Source organism: Phalaenopsis equestris, unplaced genomic scaffold, assembly GCF_001263595.1.
Source record: "Phalaenopsis equestris unplaced genomic scaffold, ASM126359v1 Scaffold224087, whole genome shotgun sequence".
Taxonomy (NCBI): domain Eukaryota; kingdom Viridiplantae; phylum Streptophyta; class Magnoliopsida; order Asparagales; family Orchidaceae; genus Phalaenopsis; species Phalaenopsis equestris.
This window is the reverse complement of record NW_018242179.1, coordinates 81,380-107,080: the sequence shown is the minus strand read 5'-3', so window position 1 is coordinate 107,080 and position 25,701 is coordinate 81,380. Positions and strand designations below refer to the sequence as shown.

General features: G+C 32.4%; 1 protein-coding gene across 2 annotated transcripts; it reads right to left on the bottom strand.

Annotated features, from left to right (window-relative positions):
* Nucleotides 1-425: 425 nt before the first annotated feature.
* Nucleotides 426-23,892, bottom strand: LOC110037725. Of its 2 annotated transcripts, XM_020742435.1 has the most exons (4): nucleotides 23,536-23,892; nucleotides 7,375-7,537; nucleotides 1,293-1,797; nucleotides 426-789 (listed from the first exon to the last, which is right to left on the bottom strand). In XM_020742435.1, the coding sequence occupies exons 3-4, from the start codon at nucleotides 1,522-1,524 to the stop codon at nucleotides 608-610; spliced, it is 414 nt and encodes a 137-aa protein (XP_020598094.1). In that variant the 5' UTR covers nucleotides 1,525-1,797; nucleotides 7,375-7,537; nucleotides 23,536-23,892; the 3' UTR covers nucleotides 426-607. The 2 variants fall into 2 exon arrangements, with proteins under 2 accessions (XP_020598094.1, XP_020598092.1); XM_020742433.1 differs by lacking the exon at nucleotides 7,375-7,537.
* Between the last annotated feature and the right edge of the window lie 1,809 nt (nucleotides 23,893-25,701).

The window sequence follows — 25,701 nt, the reverse complement described above, 5'->3', positions numbered from 1 at the left end:
CAAATTTTTTCTTTGTATCACAACAAGAAAAATAGTTATAGCCACTACAATTCCACTGGCAGTCTGAACATATAGAAAGTACGAGGTTTCAATTTCTAAGAAATTAATAATACTTGGAAAGCTATTTATGCATAATCATTATTGCTATAGGTTATTGGACAAAATATTTAATCATGTAAATATAAAAAATTAAAAATTTACAAATATCCCATCCATCCGTAGCTTGGAACTGAAAGGCAAGCCACGTTTTCTGAACATATGGATGGAATATTGGATGGTCCACTACTTTATTAAAAACCATTATGTTTTGCATCAATTGCATGTGGAAATAGTTTCTACATTCCCTAAAAATTGGTTCTTTCTTGCTCTACAAACACAGTTCTTTTAAACAAAAATTGAACAAATAATCCATTATCTACAATAAAAATGAATAATTTTTTATCTGCTTTTACAAACAGATGCAATAAATAGAAAATCACAGCCCAACGAGAGCCTTACAAATTGAAGAAAGGTAGATGTATCGATCATAAAAAAAGTTCCTTAGAACACATTTCTTTTCACAGACACGAACAGTTGGGAAACAGGACCTGTAAAATAACCTAATGAACTATTTATATTGATTTTTGTTGTCTATATTTCTTCCAGAATCCTCTGTGGCAATCCCATCTATTGGATCCAAATCTTCAATCCCAACTGTCACGGCTGTGTTGTTCCAATTGTTATAACCATCAATGGTCAAGTTCTTGATTCTGGCAAGGATGGAATCATCTCTACTCATCATCTCAATGTCTACAACAAAACAAAAGAAAAAGAAAATCAAATGTTTCCAGGATTATTAATTCAATACTTAAACGGCAAAGTAGCTTGCTCTGAAATTTCTTAAACTCTTAATAATGAAATCAATCAAACGCACATAGCTTCTTGATTCAGGAATTACATAAATGTTTCATTTGATTCTTTTGATTCAGGAATTACATAAATGTTTCATTTGATTCTTTTGATTCAGGAATTACATAAATGTTTCATTTGATTCTTTTGATTCAGGAATTACATAAATGTTTCATTTGATTCTTCTTCTTTTTCAGTATTATTTTTTTTTATTTGTTTATTGTTTTTCTATCAAGATGAATATGATTCAAAACCCCTTCGATCAATACTGAATACATACTCATCAACTCGGAGAAACAATCTCAACTAATGAATCCTCAAAACAAGGATCGAAAGAGATTTTGAAATCCTGATTTCTTGATTGTTAAAAGCCAAAGAGTCATAAAAAAAGAGAAAAAACGTACTAGGGTTGGAGAACATCCAAAGAACCGTGGCGCAGATGATGATAACGACAGGGATGAGGTGCACCATGTTCTCCGCGAACCTCAAATGCGCCGCCTCCTTCTTCGCAATCTCCATCTGGGGACCGTACATCGGAAGATGATCAAGCCCCGCAGCCGATCTCAGACATGCAACTTGCCCGGCGCTCATGTAATACTCATCAGAGACCCTCGTCGTGCTTGTCGTTCGATACATCACTTTTAAATCTTAGAAAGAAAATTCGGATGGAAGGAGAGAAACAAAGAGAGGCGAGAGCTAGTTGAAGGGTTAAAGGGGGCGAAGAAGAAAAAAATCAATGACTAAATATATCACGTTCGGCATTCGCACTCCAGAATTGATCGCTGGTCGCGTTCTTCATTTTTGTTATGCAACTGTAAAGGAAATGCCTCGTCCGTTGAAAGCAAGCCAGCCACGTGTTCGACGAAATGTCTCACATGGATGATATAGCGATTTCGGACGAAAGTCGACCTGATTCAAAGGAGAAGGACCGTCGTTTTCTAAATATCAGCCTGAATAACGGGACAAAAAATTGGTTGATGAAAAATGTCTATGAAAAAAAGAGAAAAAAAATTGTATTTAATCCTCTGTGTGCACACAATTATAGCAATTATAATTTTATAGAATTTTTTATATATATTAATGAGCCCACTTGTCAAAATGGCTGAACTGTGCTCGCATGTCGAAGTGATTGAACCCATCTCTTTCACCCATCAGAGATAACATAGCCTGCCTAGAGAAATACAGATGATCATCATTGCCAGCAAGAACACAGATCATCCATATTTAAATGCTTTGTTCGACTTTCACATCACGGTGTTTTTCATCAAGACACGATGAATTGAAGTTGTACAATAGTAAATTTATTTTTTTACTTTTTACTCTTTGTATAAAATAAAATTCAAGCTAAGAAAGAGGGCAGCTCATTTTCTACTCTTTTTATCTCTTTGTCTAATTAAACTTTGTAGCCTGAAAAAACTCTGACTAGCCTGATATTTCGGCTTATCAGAGGCTCGAACTCAATAGATAATCTCATGTATCTCTTACAGGCCTTACACCCATCTCTCTCTTCTATCTTTCCTCTACAAAAGCAAGATCTTCACTCGATTGTATGTACTCACAAATGATATGGGACTTACTTCCTACAAGGATTCAACATTCCAAAATGTACGGTGAGCATTAAGTTCATACTCGGATATTAGCATAAATTTTATTTAGATAAGTAGAGAGGAAGAAGGACGATGGATTACACTAGATGATTCACTATATAATAGATTAACTAATTAAGGGATGAAATTTTCAAAGCCGTGCATGATGCGATAGAAGCTTCAAGATCTTGTTCTTTAATTGAGCCCAGAACGTACACTAGATCGCCAAAATCTATGGCTCGCTGACAAGATCCACCACGACAAGAGCACCCTATGCAGAACTTGCTGAGAGTTGGACTAAGAAGGGCTCTTAGCCGATGCTTGGATAATGAGTAGAAAGGAATGCTTCTGGCTATCTTAAAGAAGGAGAGCTTGTTGCAGTGCCGACTGGAGAAGGAAGAAAAAAAGAAGGAGAAGATTTACTCATGAACATTTAGATGAAGAAGCCATGAGAAAAATATAAGAATGGAGATTGATAGAAAACACATTTTTAAGAAAATAATCAAAAGCCAAGACATCTAGGAAGTTTACGATTTCTCCCTAGAATTTTACAAGGAAAGATCTGATCCTACCAACCACCTAGCTTCATTCGAGTAAGCAATATGCTTACTCAGATTAAATGATACGTTAAAGTGTCATTTATTCTTTATGATGACATAATCAGCTTTATGTTGGTTCAATCACTTGCTAGTATGGGTGATCACTTCTTTCAAAGAGTTCAAATATCTGTTCCTAGCTCAATTCTCTAGCGTGCAAAGCTACAAAAAAAAAAACTGTCAAGCTCTTATGAAGATCCGAAAAGCTCCTAAAAAAATGCACTCGAAGCTTCATTAATCGCTTCCAATCAAAGTTAATGGAAGTACATGATCCGGAGCCTATCATCGCCTTTGTTGCTCTAGCTCAAGTCCTCTGTGAGGGATCATTTTGGTAAATTCTTAGCTTACATAAGCCAAAAAATTTTGCTCCTCTCTTGGAGCTCACAAATTTTCACATATGTACGAAAGAGCGCAACTCTCACTTCGGTTCCTTCCGATCGTGGGAACTTAGGGAGAAGTTCTAAAACTAGCCTCATAATGGCTGCCAGAATGCAAAGAGTTATTTCGGGAAGCAAAAGCCCTGAAATTTTCTTGACCAATTTTTTTTCATTACGAAAGAAGCAACAGTAATGAAAGGATGGTCAGAAGAAGGCATGAAAGAGGCGAAGAGTTACATAGACATCCTTTTACTGAAGTCACACCGCTTAAGTTTTTTTATGGTCAAAATCGTGGAGGCCATCGAAAAAAAATTTCATTAAGAAGCCTTTGTCCATGAAGGCGAGGACTCACTCTAGTGATCCCAATTGATACCACACATATCATCGAGATCATAACAAATACAGTGAAGAATGTCAATGTCCTCATAACCTGATCAAAGAATTGATCAAGGTAAGGAAACTAAAATAATTTGTAGTCCCTGAGCTCGCACCCAACGGCAAAGTAAAGTGCCTACTGAAGATACTAGCAAAGAACTTGCTCCTGTAAGGCTGGTTCACGTTACAGGCATTTTACTAGCTATCTTTCAGGGGGATAAGATGGACCTCAGACCTCACAAATGTTTAATTTAAAAATTATATGGGCAGGAGAAGTTTATCCAACCACTTTAGCCAACCACATTACACTAATCCAACCACCTCTCATTTTTTCATAAGGTAATCTACTAATTGGGAGAATTCCTTTCCATGATGTCATTGTAGTCACTGCCATCATTGAGGCTTACCAAATTTGAGGCATCCTAATTAACACCAAAAGCTTTATTAAAGTCTTGTTCAAAGGAAATTTTGAGAAAATGAGCATAACGGCTGACCAGCTTGTCCCTACCTCCAAGTTACTCTTCGGATTCTCCGAATAGAAAAAGGAAACCTGTGGAGTGAAAGCCCTCATAGTAATGTGGGGGGAAGGGGGAAGAAAAACGTCAATATAGAAGACATTAAATGTCACTATCGTTGTTGCTGGCTAAATGTACAATGCCTTCTTCGAAAAAATAATGTTGAATGCTTTCAAGGTTATTGTGTCCACTTACCATGTCTTCGCCAAATTCCCGATAAGAGGCCAAATCAACACAATTTGGGGAAACCTACTCAAGTCTCGAACTTATTATTTACAAGTTGTGAAAAAAATTATCGAAAGATCTCCCTTTGATCGATAACAATAATGATAATGGTTTTGCAGCTACTGAAGTCCCATAATATGTGCATGTTTCTGAAGAAGAAACCGGGAGAAATTTTCTAATTAGTGTCAATTTCGGCACATAGCAGAAACACTAGCTTATTGTTATCTTGAGATTTCATTGAGACATATTCACATGGACACTCAATGAAATGTTCAGTGTTGATATCACATCTTCTAGAATCAAATATACAACAAACAAGGATCTAAGCCCCTCGAGCAAAAAAATACGAGTTACCACGAGCATCCTGGCCCAACCTATTTAACATAAAGTGGTAAAGTTACTAAATGCTAACTTCATATGGGACTTGCAGTACCCTAATTTGCTTGTCAATATGGTAATTATGAAGAAAGTAATTGATAAATTGAGGATGTGTGTTGACTTTATCAATCCAAACACAACTTGCCCAAATGACAACCATATAGCTTTGAATATTGATACGTGGATTGATTTAATAGTAGGGCATTTGGACATGATTTCTCTAGATGTCTTCTCTAGGTATCATCAGATAATGATTAACTCTGTTGGTGTAGAAAAAAAACTGCCTTCATCACTAAAGATGGAACTATTTATTATATTGTAATGCCCTTTCGCTTAAAGAATGCTGGAGCAACCTATCAAAGGTTAATTGATGTAATTTTTATAAATAAAAAAAGAAAGGAATGTGAAAACCTTTATCATTGATCTTCTCATTAAAATTAAATCACTGTAGCAGCACATACAAGACCTCAAAAAATCTTTTTGTAGTTCTAAGGCATTTCAACCGTAAGCTCCATCCGTTGAATTGCACCTCTGGACCTTGCTCTAGAAAATTCCTTAGATGCTTGCTTATGTCCAAAGGAATAAAGCCAAATCCCAAAAAGATCCCAATCATATTGGATATGCCACCGCAAAACCTCAAAGGAGTGTAAGTTTTGACTAGACATAATGCAAGATTCAATAGATTCATCTCAAAATTTAGGAACTGTTGTTCTCCCTTTTTCAAATCAACCAAAAATCTAGCTGCTTTGCTTGCACTAAGGAATGTTATCAGCTCTTCATACAACTAAATAGCTTATTACCATTACTTCCTCTACTCCAAAGTCCCATGCTAGAAGAAGAGTAGTCCACGTACCCAAGAGTTGCTAAAAAAACCATGAATCTGGTATTTATTCGTGAAGAGGTTGAAAAATAATTTCATATCTTTTATGTGATAAAAATACTCAGGGAGTTTAATAAAAGTACAAGATAACAGATAAACTCACTCTGACAGTCATTGTATCAATGAGAAAATTACTTGCTTATTTTTAAGCTCACACAATGCTTGTTATTATTAATCATCCTGTGAATTATATGTTATTCAAACCCAACCATTGAGGAAGACTATTCAAGTGAGTAGTAGAATTTAGTGAATTTCATATGATCTACATACCTATAACATCAATAAAATATCATGTTTTTGCCAACTTCATAGCTGATTTTTTTGAAAGATCATTAGAAAGAAATCAACACATAAATGAATATGCTTTGGATACTTTAAATAGATTGAGCTTTAGGCTACATACAAAAGGGATTGTGCATGTTTTTGCACATCCATTTTGGATATATTTTGAGTCACTCAATCCAGCTTATCTTCACAGCCACAAATGATCAAGCGGAGTATGAGGCACTAGTTGATGACCTAAGGTTTGTACTAGTGATTTGAGTAACCCATCTCCTAGTCAAATTACACTCTCAGTTATTAGTAAATTAGACCAACATGTTAGGAATATGGTGATGACCAAATACTTGATAAAGGCTAAAATAAGGAGAAGCAAGCTTGAGCATTTCCAAATTGAATTTATCTTGCAAGAAGACAACTAATCTACTGACCTAACTACCTTATTGATGAGAAGCCTTCGGTAAATGGTCTCTCACTTTAGATTGATAAAAATTGAAGAAGACAAAGTTGTAAATGTATAGACATGGTAGCCCAATAGTTACATCGATACCATAGTGCAATATTTGTCTTTAAACATATTTCTGACATATACTAAGTATCGTTGTAAGTTCAGGATCATAGTTGTGCAATATTTGATCGTCAATTGAGAGATTTTAAAAGATCTGTCACTTTTACCTTTTTCGAGTGCATCAGAAAAAAGAGAAAATTGGGAACCTACAGGAAGTCCATCACAAAAGGGCAAAAGCTAATAATTTTCATATGGGGCTACTATTGTCTCACAGTTCAGAAAGATGTTGAAGAATTATCTAAGAAATACAAGCATTGCCAAAATTTTTCCCATGCGACTTCAACCATCACATAAATTGTAACCTATAAAAAATTGTTGGACTTTCGTGGTCTGGGGAATGAACCATCTAGAGCCTCTTCTCTTAGGAAAAGAACAAATAAAATAGACTACATCAATATTAACTATTTCTCCAAAGGAATTCAGGTCAAACCCTTAGCCAAAATTACAAGCGATGTTATTTGTAATTTTATATGGACTTGCATCATCTATAGGTATGATATACTGATAGTTATCATCATCAATAATGAAAAAAATTATTAGCTATAAGACAAAAGAGTTTTACAATAGCTAACGAATATGCTTAAAATTCATCTATGTGCTCTATCCAAAAATTAAAGGCCAGGTCCAAGTGGCTAACAAATTCATCATGAATTTACTCAAAAAGAAATTGGAAGGAGCTAAGAACAATTGGGTTGAAGTAATTTTACCAGTCTTATGGGCACTCCAAGAAACACCCACAATTTCCACTGGTCATACTCTCTTTTCCCTTGTTGACCGCATTTTTAGTCAACCCTTCTTCTCTTTAGTAAAGCTTGGGTTGACTTCACTTGAGCTCAATCTTGAATAAAGCTTGGATTATTAATTTCTCTCCTGAGGTTGTTGTAAAAATAAAAACTTCATTTTAAAAGTTGCATGAATCTTATTATCACTATAAAACGCCATGCAAACCAATCTGATAATCAATTGAAATAATTTTATGTAAAGCTGTGCACTTATGGTTCATATGCATAAAAATGGTCTTACATTAAAATTTTTCAACGAGTAATTATTTCTTAAAATGGACTTCACCGTTGTGTTTATATCATCAATATCTTTGAAATAATTCCTTTTGTGTTAAATTTTCACCACATTTGGGCACTTTTTAAACAAATGATAACTAGGAGAGAGAAAAAAGATAATTTGACCAAAACCTCTTCAAAAAAACTTCAAATTTACTATAATCTTCAATAAAAATTGTTTAAAATATTACAATACATCATTTAAGCAAATAAAGTCCAATACAAATTTTTTTTTGTCAAGTTTGATTACATGGGGCCCACTTTGACTAGTCATATCTCTCTATTGAGCTTGAATTAGCAAAAAAATAATAGGGTTATCATATTTCTTGAATTTTCCTTTATCAATTTGATCAAAGTCAACTTCCCAACCACCATAATGACATATCCAACCAACTTTGAACTTCAAATGGCCATAACTTTGGCTACACAATTTCGTATTTGAAATCAATTAGACCGTTGAAATCCTTATTTTGTCCTCTTAAGTTAGCATATTAATTTTAATTTTCTCATTTTTCTATGCCAATTTATGAAATTTGTGGCTTTCACTGTCCAAATTTAGCCTAAATTACAACTTTGTCATTTGATCTCCACCTTTGACTTAATTTTTTATCAAGCCACCTTAATTTTTTATCAAGCCACCCCTTTTTAACACATGAGCAATCCTCACACTCTTCTCCCATTTGTTAAAGTGGTCATATTGTGGATCCATCAATTTGTACTAAATCTTGGCCATTGAATTCAAATTATCAACTCCTTTCTTCATCTCAACCACTCCTTTCCCCCACAAACTCAAACTGCCCACTATTCTCTCCGCTAAACTAGTTGTAACTCACCAAGTCCCTCCAATTCATGCCACAACAACAAGGGAATTCCTCCCCTCTCCATTTCCCAAGAAAATTCTTCTCTTCCTCTTTCCTTTTCTAAATTTTTTTCTTATAATCATTTTAAGGCAAACCATAAACTTCAAGAAGGGATTCAAAGAGAAATTAAGATAAATAACTTAATCAATTGATTTCAGAGGAAAGGTACAATATTTTTCCATTAATTTAATAAGGTTTCTTATCAATTTTAAAGGTTTTTTTAACAATTCTCATTCTAAAGGCTTTAGGTAAAACTTCTATATGTATTCATACAAAATTCCATAAATATTCTCCATGCATTTGCCTAAACCAAAATATTCCATATATGTAAATATAATATTTTTTCTTTATTACTTTCTATCACATTATTTTGATGTTAATTTGTGTAATTACCCATGTTCTATGCAAATTTCATGGGGCTTTTCTATAAATTGAATCATTCCATGTATAAATGATGTTTTTACCATAAAATTATCATGTTGGTTTACTCAAAATATAAAAATAAGATATTCATCCATATTTTCAATAGAATTTCACAAGGTTTTTAGTGTTTTTGATTTAATATGTTAATTAATTGTTTCCATATGAAATTGAAAATGCTTTGTACCACTCATGCTAAAACTGAAATTTATGTATAGGTCTTTACTATTGTAGCTTCATATTCTCTTTTTGTTTATGTGTTTCAATCAAATGTTGCATGTTACCATTCCATTTATATTAAAACTAAAGATAAGTTGATTTAAAATATGAATTCCATTTATATTAAAACTAAAGATAAGTTGATTTGTGTGTGTGTGTGTGTGTGTGTGTTGTGTTTTAAATATGTATATATATAGATCTAAGTAACCTAAAAGAAGTATGAAGACAATCTAGGTAGGGATGTGGCTTCCTACACTATGATCTTCAGTTATGAAGTTTGGAAGGTTATTGTCTGACAGTGTTATAGAGATAATTTGCATGCTCTGTCTTATTTTACTGGCCTGTCTTTATTATTTTGTTGGCTTTGATTTTTTTTTTCCTTGTGGCAACATTTTCAGTTTCAACACAGCTTTTTGGAGAACAAACTATGACACAGTCACAATGAGTCTGGATTTTTTGGAGTGTATATAATTATGGTTGTCCCTTTAAGTTAATTGCCCATGTTTTCATGCCCTTCGTTTGGCTGCTGTCTAGAGTTAACCCTTACCGCCTCTCTTTGAATCCTATCATTACTGGGCTAACTGTGCATATGTTGTTGCTATGTATTGCCTTGTTTGTCCTTCTTTGCAAATTTAATTTAAATGTGTTGTATAAGGAGCTTTAGTTGTTTGTTGTCAGTCCAATGGAAAAGTTTATGGTTGCTGGATGGAGCCCTGTATTCACAGAAGTCTTTTTTTCATTGCTGATGGTTTCTGCTCTTACATACCTACAATGTTTGCTAGAATACTCAATTTTGTCATAGTTGGATTTCCTTACAGATCACTATTTCCCTTCATAATTTTTCATACTTAGGGTTTTATACTCTTTTGGTGATACCTTTTGGAGGATTTTTTTGAGTGTGTTGTATGCCTGGTGGTTGGGACCCTAGGGGCGAGTTTGTATTTTTTTTGTCTTTTTAGAGGGACCTAATAACCTAATTTTGTTCTTTTTATTTTTTATTTTAAGCAATAAAAATGCCTCTGGGGTTCCTAAAAAAAAATGTAACCTAAAAGAAGCCCTATGGATAATTCATGTCATGTTGTTTTATGTAATATTATTTCCCTTTCGTACAATGTAAATGTAAATGTAAAGTATGTGAGTGGATTATCTGTGATGAATTATGGAATTGCATGAAAGCGTATGATTGCATGTTTTCCTTACCTTTATGCATGTGAGATTGCTTGTTTTTTATAATCTCCTTTTATTAAACATGTTATGATTAATGGTGAATAAATAGGATAATGGTGAATGGTTTTGATTGATGGATGAGCGACACATGAAAAAATTAAGACCCTTAAGCGTTAAGTGAGAAGGGAGGGAGTCCGAGAAATAATTTTCAGTGATTTTAAATTGAAAAAATATTTTATATAAATAAATTAAATGTGCTAAAAATAAAATATTTTTAAAATATAAATATTCTCATCAAATAAATTATTTTCAAGTTTAATTAAAGGTACTCTAAAATATAAAACATTCAAAATTAAATCAAACCATGAAAAGATTTTATATTTTAATTAAATGAACTAAAAAATTTTTAATTTATAATTTTTAAGAGTTTTGAAAAAGGTCAAGGAGATATTATATAAAATGTCTTTAAAATTTTCAAGAAAAAAATATTTCTCTAAAAATTAATCTTTAAAGTTTTTCGGTATAAACATCTTATTCTTCTAATGAAATTCCATAACAAACTTATTTTAAAACTTAAGAGATTTCCTTTAAAAGAAAATTTTAAGGAAAACTATTTTTAAAATCAATCTCTGTTATTTGTTTAACAGTATCTTTTAAAAGTATTTTTCCTTAAAGATTTCTTTCTTAAGTGATCTTCTCTTTAAAAGATTTAGAAAACCGTCTCTCGGTTTATGCAGCACTTAAGCGAAGGGTCTTGGCACTTAGGGGCCAGTGCATAAAATTTTATTTTTTCAATTTAAGTGAATGCACTCCTAGCTTAAGTCAACCAACCCTACATAGTCTCATAACTCTTTAATAAATATTTTCTTCCCTTTCAATTCTCCTCTTACTCAAGTTTCACCAATCTTAACTAATTCAATTCAACACAAAATAACACAAAATTTCTCACAAATAAACACTTATATTCATTTATGAATGATTACAAACATTTTTAAATATATAAATTCTCAATCCAAATGGTCTCGGATGAGAAAATTCCTAAACACAATCACTAGACAATCATCACATTAAGAACATACTTAACACACTTAACATTAACAAACAAACACTGAACACTCAAACATTAAACAACGAACTTAATTCCATTCTCCAGTTGGTGGAACAAATCCTGGCCTATCATTAGTCTCTCCTTCAACATTTGGAATGTAAATATGAAAGAACGGACGATGGTTAATAACTCTGGTTGAATCTTCTTCAATCCAATTGTTCTTCAAATACATAGCCTTGTCCGCTTTTTCTATAAAACTGGTATGGCTAATCTGCATCTTAAGCTGTCAACCCATACGATCCAGATGTGTGTTAACCTCCATCACTTTTTCTTCAATTGAAGCCACGTCAGCCTCAATTTTAGTGATTTTTTCAACTATCCCTTAGATACTAACAGTGAGGAAACTGTTATATAACTCCTACGAACTCTGACTAAAAAAACTTATTTCACGTTTCCTCCTCCTTCTTTAAATCACTCTCCCAAGATGACATTTTTTTCAAAACTCTCACTTTTTCACTTAGAATTTAGAGTTAAATGGATATGAGGTGAGACTTCTCTTCATACCCTTCTATTTGTAGGCTCTAAACTCCTCCTATAACTCCTAGGCACTCCTAGGACTGTCTCCCACCTTAGAGCCAACTAAATCTCATTTAAAACTTCTAAAAACCAAAATTTTCACATGTTTTTTTTACTATCGCTTAAGAGTCGGATATTGACGCTTAAGTGTCGATGCTCAATTAGCACATGTCAACTTAACGTCAAAATACGCATTCTAACATGTCTAATTCATCTTTTAAAGTCTTAGAATAATCACTAAATCATTATATATTCAAAATACTACCAAAATTTTATAAATCACACACAACAACATTACAATAAAAACAAACACAGATAAATATGGGTTGCCTCCCACAGGCGCTTGGTTTAATGTTGTCAGCCCGACGTAACTAATACACAAAAATAATATATTATTTTAAGTACCCTTTTTTATGCATATTTTTGGTGATATTGCACTTTAAAGAAAGGTATTTTTGTGTTTTTTTTGCAGGTATACCATTTTTAGGCATTTGGAGCAAAATGGCAAAAGGAACAAAATTTGGAGCAAAAAGAGCCAATTTTGGGGTTTGGCGCATGATGTGCCAAAATCCAAAGCATTGGTGCATGATGCGCCAGGTGCAAATTTTTCAAATTAAGGTGGTTCGAGTTAAATTTTGCTTAAATTTTCAAAGGGGCACTTGTTCTGAACACCGCATGAAGTGTTTCAATGCATCTAGACACTTTGAAAGGTTCTAATTTGAAGGGATTTGACTCTTGGATCAACGAGGGACGTCATTTGAATTTAAAGGTTGCACTTTTAAATTTTGGAGGGAAATTGAAACTCTTTCCAAAGGAGGCAGCCCAAAATAAAATAGAGTTGGAGAAGAACTTCTAAGAGGGGGTGGAAAAAGAAAAAAAGGCAAAAAAGAGAGGTGGTGTGAGAACCAAGAGGGAGATAGAGAGAGAAAGTCAAGGGCTTGGAGATTGTCTTCTAGGGTTGTAAAAGGAAAGGTAAGGTGAGAGATTTCTTCTTCATTACACTTCTAAGAGAGAATTTAGAGTGTTTGTAAAGAGAGAAAGGCTTGGAGAGAACTTTTAGGGATTTGCTTGGGAAGGATTGTAAGATAAGTTGTATTTTTTATTTTTTTTGTTTATAAAATTTTTTTATATATGAAGTCCATGTTTTATTGTATCCTTCTCATGAATTCTGAATAGTCATCTTTATCTTTCTCCCTACTTTGAAGAAATGGTTTTATGAAGAGTTGATTTTGTTTTCTACGATTTTAAATGCAATAATTTGTGATGATTTGAACTCCGATCTTCATTTACTTTTCGATCTGGCCAATTGAATTGTTAAAATGTGTTGAGAAACATATGTTCTAAAAAAAGGATATGATTTCTACAACAAAGGGAGAATCACATTTAATTTCATGGGAGAGTAAATCATCCATGGGATTAATGGGATTAGGTACAAATAAATAGAGAAATATAGTTCGTTGGATGTAGAATTGGAAGATTTTAAGGTGGCAGATTAGAATCCCCGATTTGGTTCAGTTGATTGGAAACTAATGCGAGTATGTTAGCCTTCAGGTGAGGGAGTAGTAGGAGCTCTGGAGAGATAGTCGGTATCCTCCCAGCCTAACCATGAAATTAGGGACCAAACTCTGGATTATTTAATGTTCTTTATAGCGCTCGGAAGAGGGTAAAGAATATAATTGCTTCTATTTGGCACAAAATAGTTTTTAAATGTATTTTTCAAATAATTTTAATTTCTTCACAAGCCATATTTTTATTGTAAAGGGGAAGGGTGTTTTCCCTTACTTGAACTTTTTGTCAACATTATTTTATTTCAGTAATTTTACTTTTAAAAGTTTAGCATCTAGTTTAACTTAACTATTGTAGTCGTACATCTGCATATTTAGTAGTATTTCACTTGAGTAGTTTAACTTCAAACTTTGTAATTTACTTTGTTTTTATTTTTTATTTTAATTTAAGAATAGAATATAAATAGCTAGCCTATATATATTTTCAGCTTCCCTGTGAGATCGATATCTATGACTCCATTAAAGTCCTGTATTACTTGAACGATATGTATACTTATATTATATGTAAAAGAGAATTGAGAGTTTAAAAGAGGTTTTAAAGATAAATTATTTTCATTAAAGTTACATTATTGTTTGGGTTATATTAGATATTTATTATTAATTTAATCCCAAGTTTCCGCGCATCTTGTCAGCCTGATGTAACCTGTGCTTATTCTGGTTGACCCAACATCATAAAATCATTTAATCTAAGTTGGTCACCTAAAAAATAGAATTTCAGCCTGTGACCATTAACTTTGAATATTTTATCAGTTTTAGGATTTTTAATATCCACAGCTCCAAAGGGATACACTTTCATCACAACAAATGGGTCCATCCACCTGGACTTAAGTTTGCCTGGAAACAATCTTAAGCTTGCATTATAAAGCAAAACTTGTAGCCCTGGCTGAAAATTTTTAGTAAGAATCCTCCAATCATGCCACATCTTCATCTTTTCATTATAAATCTTAGCACTTTCATAAGATCATAAGATTCATTTCTTATCTATTCAAGCTCATTCAATTGTAATAATCTTTTCTCACCAGCATCCTTTAAATTGTAATTAAATTCCTTAATAGTCCAATATGTTTTATGCTTAAGTTCAACTGGTAAGTGACACGCTTTCCCAAATAGAAGCCTGTATGGGGACATTCCTATAGGAGTTATATATGCAGTCTATAAGCCCACAAAGCATATTCAAGTTTGACTGACCAATCCATTTTGATTTGATTTACATATTTTTCTAATATTCTTTTAATTTCACGATTGGATAATTCAGCCAAACCACTTGCCTGAGAATGATAAGTAGTAGCAATTTTATGGTTAATATGATATTTCTTTAATAACTTCTCCATTATTACATTTCTGAAATGACTTCCCCTGTCAAGTATGATTACTCTCGGCATCCTAAATCTGCAAAATATGTTAGTTGTTAAAAACTTGCAACACTTTGAGCATCACATTGAGGTAAAGCAACAACTTCTAGTCATTTGGATACATAACCTACTACTAACAATATATATAAATTTTTGATAGATGGTACAAATGGTCCCATGAAGATGGTATAAATGGTCCCACATGGTCCCATGAAATCTAATCCTCAAATATCAAATATCTCAACTTCTAACACATAGTTAAGGGTCATCTCATTTCTCCTAAAAATATTGCCTGCTCATGGATATGGACATTGATCATAAGTTTTGATGAAAACGTTAACATCTCTAAAGATTATAGGCTAGTAAAATCCATATTATAAAATTTTGTATGTTGTTTTATCAACACCAAGATGTCCCACAAAGTCAGAATTATGACATTTTTGGATAATTTCATAAGTTTCTTCTAGAATTACACATCTTCGAATAATAAGATCCTTTCCTTATTTATATAAAAAGGGGTCATCCCAAAAATAAGTCTTAGCTTCAAATAAAAATTTTTTCTTCTGTTGGTACATCATTCCATAGGGTATAATATCACTAACAATGAATTTCACAATGTATGCATACCATGGAACACACCACTCATTAACATTAAACAAATTTTCATCTGGAAAGTGTTCATCAATTTCTTTTTCAAAACTCAGTGTTTTTTCTAACTCAAGTCTGGACAGATGATCAACAATTTGATTCTCAGCTCCCTTTCTATCTACTATCTCAAAGTCAAATTCTTGCAAAAGAAAAACTCATCTTATAAGTCTTGGTTTTGCATCCTTCTTTTTCATTAAACACTTAATAGAAGAATGATCTGTGTGCACAATACATTTAGTTTCAATTAAGTATGATATAAATTTAACAAAAGCATATACTACTGCTAATAACTCTTTCTCAGTTTTGGTATAATTAATTTGAGCTTCATTAAGAGTTCTACTAGCATAGTAGATAACCTTGAAAATCTTATCATGCTTTTATCCTAAAACAGCTCCAATAGCATAATCACTAGCATCACACATCAATTCAAAAGGTTTTCTCCAATCTGGTGAAATAATAATTGGTGCAGTGACTAAATTTTCTTTTAATAATTCAAAAGCTTTTAAACACTCTTTATCAAAATTAAAAATTGCATCTTTTTCAAGTGAATGACATAGAGGCTTAGCAATTTTTGAAAAGTCTTTAATATATCTCTTGTAGAATCCAGCATGTCCTAAAAAATTCATAATTTTCTTCACATTTGATGGGTAAGGTAAATTAGCGATCACTTGAATTTTTGCAGGGTCTACTTTCATACCATTTTCTGAAATTTGATGTCCCAAAATTATTCCTCTTGCTACCATAAATTGACATTTTTCCCAATTAATAACTAAATTTGTTTCTCTATAGCGCTTAAGAACTTTTGATAAATGTTCTAAACATGATTCAAATGAAGTTCCAAATATTGAAAAATCATCCATAAAAACTTAAATCCCTTTCTCAATTAAATCTTAAAAAATAGCCATCATACATCTTTGACTTTGAAATGTAGCAGGTACGTACATTACATAAACCAAACGACATTCTTCTAAAAGAAAATATACCATAGGGACTGGTAAAAATTGTTTTCTCTTGATCCTCAAGAGCTATTTATATTTGGTGATAACCAGTATATCCATCCAGAACACAAAAGTATTTATGCCCAGCTAGTCTACTAGCATTTGATCTAGAAAGGGTAGTGAAAAATGATCTTTCCTAGTTGTGAGATTTAATTTTCTATAATTAATGCATATTTTTCATTTTGTGAATTGTCGTGTTGGTAGTAACTTCTCATGTTCATTTAAAGTTACAATCATTTATCCTTTCTTAGGAACACAGTGATTCGAACTAACCCATGCACTATCTAAAATAGGGTAGATAATTCCAGCATCTAACCACTTTAAAATTTCTTTCTTAACAACTTCTTTCATAATAGGATTTAATCTCCTTTGAGGATCAACATTGGGTTTGTTGTTCTCTTCCATATGAATTCTATGCATATAAATTGAAGGATCGATTCCTTTTATATCAACAATTATTCATCCAAAGGCTTTCTTGTAACTCTTTAAAGTTTTCATCAAACTTTCTTCTTCTTATGTAGTTAATTTTAAGAAAATTATAACAGGTACTGTAGAGGAATTACCTAAAAAGGCATACTTCAAATGTTCAGGAAGTAACTTCAACTCAAGCTTAGGAGGTTTTTTAATTGATGGACGACAATTTATCTTTTTATGTCGTGTCCAAGACTTCAAAACTGTCTCGAACATAATTTAAATCTTCCTTGTATAAATCTTCATATTGATCTAGTTCCACTTCTTGCTCGTGTTCCAACTCTTTCATTTTAGATTTCTTTTCATAAGTTGTTTTGAAATGACATTCACTTAAATATCTTATCACAACCATTCTATAACATTCATCATCTTTACCTTTTGCAGGGTATTTTATTGATTTAGAAATATTAAAAGTAATTGTTTGATCATTGACGCGCATAGTTAATTCTCCTTTCTGCACATCTATCGTTGTTCTTCTTGTGGCTAGGAAAGGTCTCCCCAAAATGATAGGTATCTCCTTATCTTCCTCCATATCTAGTACAATGAAATCAAAAGGAAAGATAAATTGATCCACTTTCACTATAACAACTTCTATAACTCCTTTAGGATAGTTATTAAATAATCTGCTAACTGCAGAGTTACAGTAATATGGGTTATTTCTCATAATCCCAATGTTTTAAATATTGATAATGACATAAGGTTGATGCTTGCACCTAAATAACATAAAGTTTTCCTATAAAATCTGTCTCCATAAAATCTGTCTCCTATTGCACATGGAATTGTAAAGCTACCAGGAACTTTAAGCTTTTTCTGAATTATAGCACTCCACTACTCACTAAGTGCAACAATTTCATTATCTTTGAACTTTCTTTTCCTATTAAGAATATCCTTCATGAACCTTCATGAAGAATATCCTTCATGAACTTCACATAACTTGGCATTTGTTCTAGAGATTCAGCAAATGGAATATTAATAGTAAGCTTCTTAAAAATTTCCAAAAATTTTGAAAATTTCTTATCCAACTTTCTTGTCGGAGCCTCTGAGGAAATGAAGGTGATGGTTTTTCCAAGTCAACTTTAAGTGGAGAAATATGCCTCTCTAAACCTTTTGGAACGTCCTCTTTTAGTTCCTCAATCTCTTCTCTCTCTAGTTCAATCTCTTTTTGAACTCTACCCTCCAATTCTCTTCTGCTTCTAAGTTGAACGGCTTTTACTTGCTCTTTATTATGATCTTTTGGGTTTTCTTTTGTATTATTAGGAAGTGTTCATTGGGATCTATTATTTAATGAATTTTTTATTTGTCCCAACTAATTCTCAATATTTCTAATTGTAGCTCCTTGACTTTGTAATTGATTTCCCATTTGTAACACCACTTCTTCTATAGACAACTTCTTCTCCTTAAATTGTAGATTATTATTAAAACATAGAGGGTAAGTAGGTATATAATTACTATTCCCTTGGTTGTTCCAGTTTCTCAATGGGTTTACCTTTTTTCCCCCATTGTTGATTATTACCACCCGAAGTATTATTCCAATTAAAGTTAGGATGGTTCTTCCAACCTGGGTTATAATAATTTGAACATGGGTTATTCTGCTTGTTATTTATGTCATTCAAAGTTTTTAATGATACTTGAGAATCTACCATTTAGCCTAATGAATTCTCTTCAATCATGAAAATTGGTTGAGAAAATTTCATTCCAAATTGGTATAATTTCCTTGAAATTACACCAACTTGATTTGCTAACATGACAAAAATATAAGTTTCATTAAAATTGACTACTTTCTTAAGATTTATTTTTTCAGAAGGCCATTGAAAATTATTTGTAGTCATCTCTTCAATTAAAAAATAAGTGTCATTAAATGGTATTGACATCATTGAACCACAAATAGGGTATCGATAATAAATCTAAAAGATCTAACTAATCAATTATAAAAAGTTTGATTTTTAACCAATATGGTATAACATGGTGTGGACAATTTCTTAATGGTGTGGACAAGGTGTGGACAATTTCTTAAGAGTTCTTTAAATCGTTCTCATGCTTCATAAGTAGATTCTCTTTCAAACTAGCAAAAGGATGTAATATCATTTCTAAGCTTTACAGTTTTTTAAAATGAAAAATATTTAAAAGGGAATTTCTACGCTATATCATCCCAAGTTCTGATAGATCTAGGTGATAACAAATGTAACCATACCTTAGCTTTATCCCTCAGTGAAAAAGGAACTAATCTAAGTCTTATAGCATCATCTGATACACCATCATATTTAAATGTAGCACACAATTCCAAAAAATTGGCAAGATGTAAATTTGAATCCTTAGTTGGTGCTCTCCCAAACAGATTATTTGATATCATTTGGATAATCACATGTTTAAGCTCAAATGAATTAGCCACTACAGTGGGTTTTTGAATACTACCATGAAGTTCATCCACTGTAGGGTTTGCATAATCTTTTAAAGGTCTAAACTCTTCAACATTTTGATTATTTTGATTTGTCATTTCTTGAAATTCTTCAGTAATTTGTAATTTTTTAATTTTTATAATAGTTTTTTTTCTAATTCAGAATCATAAGGCACAAGTCTTATGGAACTTGAACTATGCATACAATACTATAAAACACATAAAAATAAAGTAAAATAAAAATAAAAATAAAAACCCACAAACAAAAACTTAATACACTAAAATATTCCTATACTAAATCTTAAAGTTTAAATAAGACTTTGTAAAAATAGAAATTTTGCTTTCTAAATTTTTTTTTAATTTTCCTTCATTTCAGTTTCCCTGACAAAGGTGCCAAAAACTTAATCTTGACTTTCTATATATATGTCAAATACGATATATGTGATTATATGCTTAATTTCCTTAATAGTGAGTCCTACTTTACAACAAAGCCAACAACTTAATCCAAAGCAAAAGCTAGGTGAAGTTTCAACTATGAAACAAAGAAGAATACATTTATAATTTTTAAATATGGGATATTACACAAGTGTATGTATTGTTATCAAGTAATATAGGACTTTTTAATTAAGCTCAGAATATCAAACCCACAGAGAAACTTGGCAATATGCACTTTAAAAAGCTAGAAAGTTTAGATAACAAAAATCTACTTAGCAAAATATTTTTATTTAAACTTAAGGTGTTATAATAAGAGTGAAAATTTGATTCTTTTTGTACTTTTTGGTTTATAAAAATAAAGTAAACAACTAATTAACTAAACTAAATATTTGCAAGATGAAGGAAATATAAGTAAAATATCTTTTTCCCTAGCATGAATTAGTAATAAGTATATAAATTCTGTTGTGGAAGTATGCTAAGAAGTATGTCTGTTGTGGAAGTATGCTAAATGTGTTGTGCCAAATAGGAGCATTAATATTCTTTACCCTTACTAGAGATGTTGTAAAGAACATTGGTTGATCTATAGTTTAAATAATCGTGAAGACCGGTTAGATAGGAAAGATACTAGCTCTCACTCTAGAGTTCCCATTTTTCTCTCCACCTGAGAGCTAACATCTCATATCAAAACCTAAAACTATAAATCAAATTGGGGGTTTTACTGTGTCACTCTAAAGTCCTCTAATTCTACACCCTTGAAAAGTTTATTTTGGTATTTATTTGCACTCAACCCTATGACATACATTATCATCCTTGAAATCAATATGTGATTCTAACCATTTGTTGACTGAAAAAATACCATCTCGGATCTTAAATGTTCTCACACAGGTATTAATATCATTATTGGTCAAATGAAGAAGTAAATGAAGTACAAGGTTTCAAATCATCACAACTTTTTCCAACATTGAAGTCTAATACTTCACACAAATTCTTTTAAATACTTAATCGCTTATCATTTTAAGAAAAAAGATAAAGAAAACTACTCAGAATTCATGGAGAAAACACAACCACACATGAGTTTAAAAGTAGAAATCATGCACACAAAAAAAATCTAACTTAAAACCAAATGTCATCACACAGATAAACACTTATCTCAAATCCTCTCTACTAAATGTCTTCACCCCACAGATACATCACAACAAAAGCCTAATATGTCCTCCGCAGATGGCGGCGGCGGCGGCGGCGGCGATGGTTACTAAGATGAATGGTGGTTATGGATGTCTAATGGCTGGCCTCTTGGAGGTTTCCTTTAATGATCCAAGTCTTTTTTTATGAAAATCCAAAAGGTGTCTTGGTGTCTCTTCAACATGTGTCTCCATTCAATGAATCTTCTAGAATTTCTTCTTTTCAAAAGCCAATTGAATGAATTTTCATGTTCATGGACTATTTCCCACGTTTTTACTAAGGGTTGCTTCAAACACCTCTTCAAAATTTCGTTCAAATTCAATAAATCATCAAATAACTACTTTTAGTACTTAAGCGCGGTGTACCTGGTGCTTAGGCGCGACTCTCTATGAATAATTGGTGCTTAGGCGCTAGTCCTGGGCGCTTTTTCGCCTCAATTGATTTTTGCACCTTCATCATTATTACTCCAAATTTAACCCTTTTTCACTCCTTTTAGAATTTTTATCCATTTGATTGTATCTGAAAGAAAAACACACAAATACCTTTCATTAAAGTACAATATCTCAAAAATAGGTATAAAAATGTGTATGAAAATTCTATATATTTTAGGTGTATCAAAGCCCTAGTGACAAAGTGATCATTTTGGAATTTTAATGCCTTCATTAAATTTTAGGATCAATCAAAAGGTAAATGGGTAATATTGATCATAATAAACTTTTTGGATGATTGAAACATAATGGGTTAAGAGGTAGAAATGAATTTGTCATCCTTTTCATGATAAGCTTTGCATTGTAATTTTGATAGTTGTTATGATTTGGAAGATAATTCGATAGGATGGTCCTAAAAGTAATGGGCTTAAGCTATGAAAATAATAACTCACTCATTTAGAGCCCATCAATTGGTGATTAGATACTAAGTCTAGTATTAATGAGAAAGGAAGTCTCATTTCAATATTTAATTATCTTAAATTTACTTTGAAAATCTTTGAAAATTGAAATTTGAAAATTGAAATTGAGAGGGCCTAATAGTGCATTAGGTTTGATATGTGAGAATTGTCTTAGTTGGGATTAGAAAAGATAGAAATAATTGATTAATGAATATTTTCAAACACTTTAGGCCTTACTTTAACTCTGGGCATTGAAATCCTTAATGACATTGGACTTGCTCTTTAGGGCACCCACTCATATAACTATCAAATGAAATACTATGTGACTATCTAGTTTTGTCTCATTTTTGAGATAATTAAAATGTCAAGGTTCATTGAGTAATGGGATAATTTCAATTTCTAGCTTGGAACGGTTAATAGAACAATATGATAAATTCAAAATGAACTCGAAAGGTTTCAAGTGATTTTAAAGGTTGTTCAGGGTTATTCCCCGAACACTTTGGAATCTCTTGGATATTTTGAAGGACAAATTGCACTTGTTATATTTTGTTCTATAAAATCATCCACTAAGATCTTTCGGAACTCATTGAGTCATGGTTTGAGGGTTTGTTATATACACCTTCAACTATTCTTGTTTTAAATTTTCTATAAAATTATATACATGTTGCACAAGCGAATCTTCTAGTGGGAATGCTAAGAAGATAACAGGTACACTTTTATAGTATTATTTAATTTTTTTCATTTTACTTTCTGCAATCTAATTTTGCTCCAAACTGTTTTAACTGCTTAGTTGTGCACTTTACTTTACTTGCAAAAAAAACAAAACCATTTTAATAAATTAATTAACATTTTCAAAAATTTAAAATAAATTATTTCAAAGGTAACCATAAATCCTTTGAAATGTGACTAAACTTAAAACTTCCTTTTGAATTAACGGGAGTCTTCTTGAAAACAATATTCTCTGATCTAAATCGAGAGTTTTCTTAAGTGACTTCAGTTATCTAAGACGTAATTAACTAAAGGGGATTGCACTTATAGAAAACTTTAAGAATCCAACTCAATTTAAACCCTATTTAATTTTTTCATATTAAATAAGGAAACTTGTCCGTCAACATAAAAAAAATGTTTTTTTGCATACTCAAATGGATGTCATAAATTTTTTAGTTTATTTAATCGAGTCTTACCAGTGAGTAGTATATCTATTCTTCAGGATGGATGCATTGCTTGAGGTATTAGACTCAATTATTTAAACTACTGAGGATATGAGATTAATTCGATCTTATATTTAATATATGTATGTGCGTGTGTGTGTGTGTGTGTGTGTGTGTGTTTAATAAAAGAGCAACTCGTGGCTACCTAAGCCTTAAAACTAAAAAAGGTTACAAAATAAGGGAGGGATAGTGGATCCCCAGCTAAAAAACAAAAATACATTATAGTCCTAGGGGTTCCAAAATCCACAGTACAACCCAATGCAAAAAAGTAAGGAAAAACAAAAAGGTACATCAAAACTAAAAAACAAGTGACCCAAAATAGATAAGCTTCATGTAGCTCCAACCAATCATTTCCTGCGCAAAAGAAAAAATTATACCGTCTGGATTTCATTGCAATAAACGCCTTAGAAATGACGACTTGTAGCCAGAAAACCTCACAAATTGCCGCGACAACATCAATAAAATAGCAACAAAGATCAGAAGGAGGTCAAACTGAAAAATCATAAAACCCATAAATAAGAGTTAGTCATGAGTAATGCTTTCGCCAGTCATAGTGGAACTAACAAAAAAATTACATAGGGCAAAAATTCTAATCCACTCATAAGAAACACTCCATAAACAAAACCAAAACACTAAATATAGAGATGATGGTAAAAATGTAAAACGAAGGAAACATCCCCAAGAAGAGCTAATCCACGTCATATCCAAATAGCCTTATCCAATTGTTCTTCCAGAAACAAGCTTCCAGAAACATAACCAAAACTAAATAAGGAGATGGTGGTATAAATGTAAAACTAAGACTGCATCCCCCAGGAAATCCAAAAAGCCTTAGCCAACTCCACGCCATATCCACACAGCCATAAACAAAATTGCTTCCAGAAACATAGTCATACCCAATAACTAAATATATAAATGGTGGTATAAATGTAAAACATTGAAAACATCCCCCAGGAAGAACTAAACCATATCTAAATAGCCTTATCCAATTGTGCTTCCAGAAAAGTAGCCAAAACCAAATAAGGAGTTGGTGGTATAAATGTAAAACATTGAATGCATCCCCTAGGAAGTCCAGCCAAATCGAAAATAATATTGAAAAGAAAATGTCATAGAAAGAATAGTTAAAAAACACTATTCCTTCCCATAACAAAAAACCAATTGCAAAGCCAGGCATTAACATCTAAGGTAAGGAGAATCAAGTAGATCACCATTCAGAAGAGTGAGAAGATGCGGCATGGGTAAAGTGCCACAGCTAACGTTAATAGAATTCCTGGCCAAATAAGCTAACCAATTAGCAGGAGAGTTACCTTCTCTGTAGATAAAAGACAAATGAAAAACTAAATTGTATCAACGTACATAATCTCGAATTTGATTCATATTAGCAAGAAAATCCCATCGAGGCATAGCGATATTGTAGAACTCATCTATAAGCGTTTGTGAATCCATCTCAAAAATGATTTTAGTAAATATAAGACGAGCCCCAACCCAAAAAAACTAAAAGAAAAGCCCAATTTCCAGCCTCCAAAAGAGAGGCGGCGCAAATTGGAGAAGCAAAATAATAAAGACACTGCCCAAAATGATTCTGAAGGAACCCATCCGCACCAACCACGCTGAAGATCCAACTGCCATCCATATTAAATTTAACTCAGTCCGTAGGTGGGGGTTGCCATCTGAAGATGGTCATCCTACCCACTTTAGACTGCGTAATATCACCCGACAAAGATAGAGAACGATAGGCCCATTTGAAATGAGCCAAAATGTTATAGACAGTAATATAAGGAGCCAACAAATTGTTATCATACTTAGCTTCATTCCTCGTCACCCAAATGGACCAAAGAAAAATGAGGAGAAACCAATGCAAATTTTTATCCACAGAAATAGCAATTTTCCAAGTATAAAGATAATCCTCAATAGAAGAAGAGGTAGGCCATTTTATCTTGAAATGGTTACAACAGCAAAAGGACAAAGAAAAAAATAGATCTGCAATCATTTCTGAGTCCTTTTTAAAAAAATAACATTGAGACACCATTTTCAAACCTTTAAGCTTCAAAATATCATCCAAAGGCAAAAAATTAAGAAAAAATCTCCATAAGAAAAAAGAAATAGAAGGAGAAATAAGCTTGTGCTAAATAGCCTGACTCCACCTCCAAGCACTATAAGGATAGATATTAGTATAAAGCATTTTGGTGGGCGATAAGCCAGCAGTAGTTTTCCATAGGGGAGTGTCCTTCCTAGTATTCATTATGGGAAGTTTAACAATCTTAGTCGCCTCATGCGCACCAAAAAGATCATTAAGTTTATTGACATCCCAATTACCTTGAAGCCAAAGATCCGAAATAACTGAATCAGACGAGGTACCTTGCCGCATCATAAGATTGTCACCTAGCCCCATTGATCATGCCAAACAGAAATATTGCCCTCACCAACATCCTAAAAAATAAAATTACGGGGCCAACGTTCTTGCTTTAAGAATTACTTTCCAAATTCTAGAATCACCAGCCTTCCATTGAACAATAGACGGATGATGGTAAGAGCAATATTTATGA

What these genes read in the sequence shown, in the direction of transcription:
- LOC110037725 (XM_020742435.1), bottom strand. Translation starts at nt 1,524, where the DNA reads ATGTATCGAACGACAAGCACGACGAGGGTCTCTGATGAGTATTACATG. An exon ending in TTGGATGTTCTCCAACCCTA is followed by an intron (nt 790 to 1,292) that starts GTACGTTTTTTC and finishes GTTTTGTTGTAG; the next exon opens with ACATTGAGATGATGAGTAGA.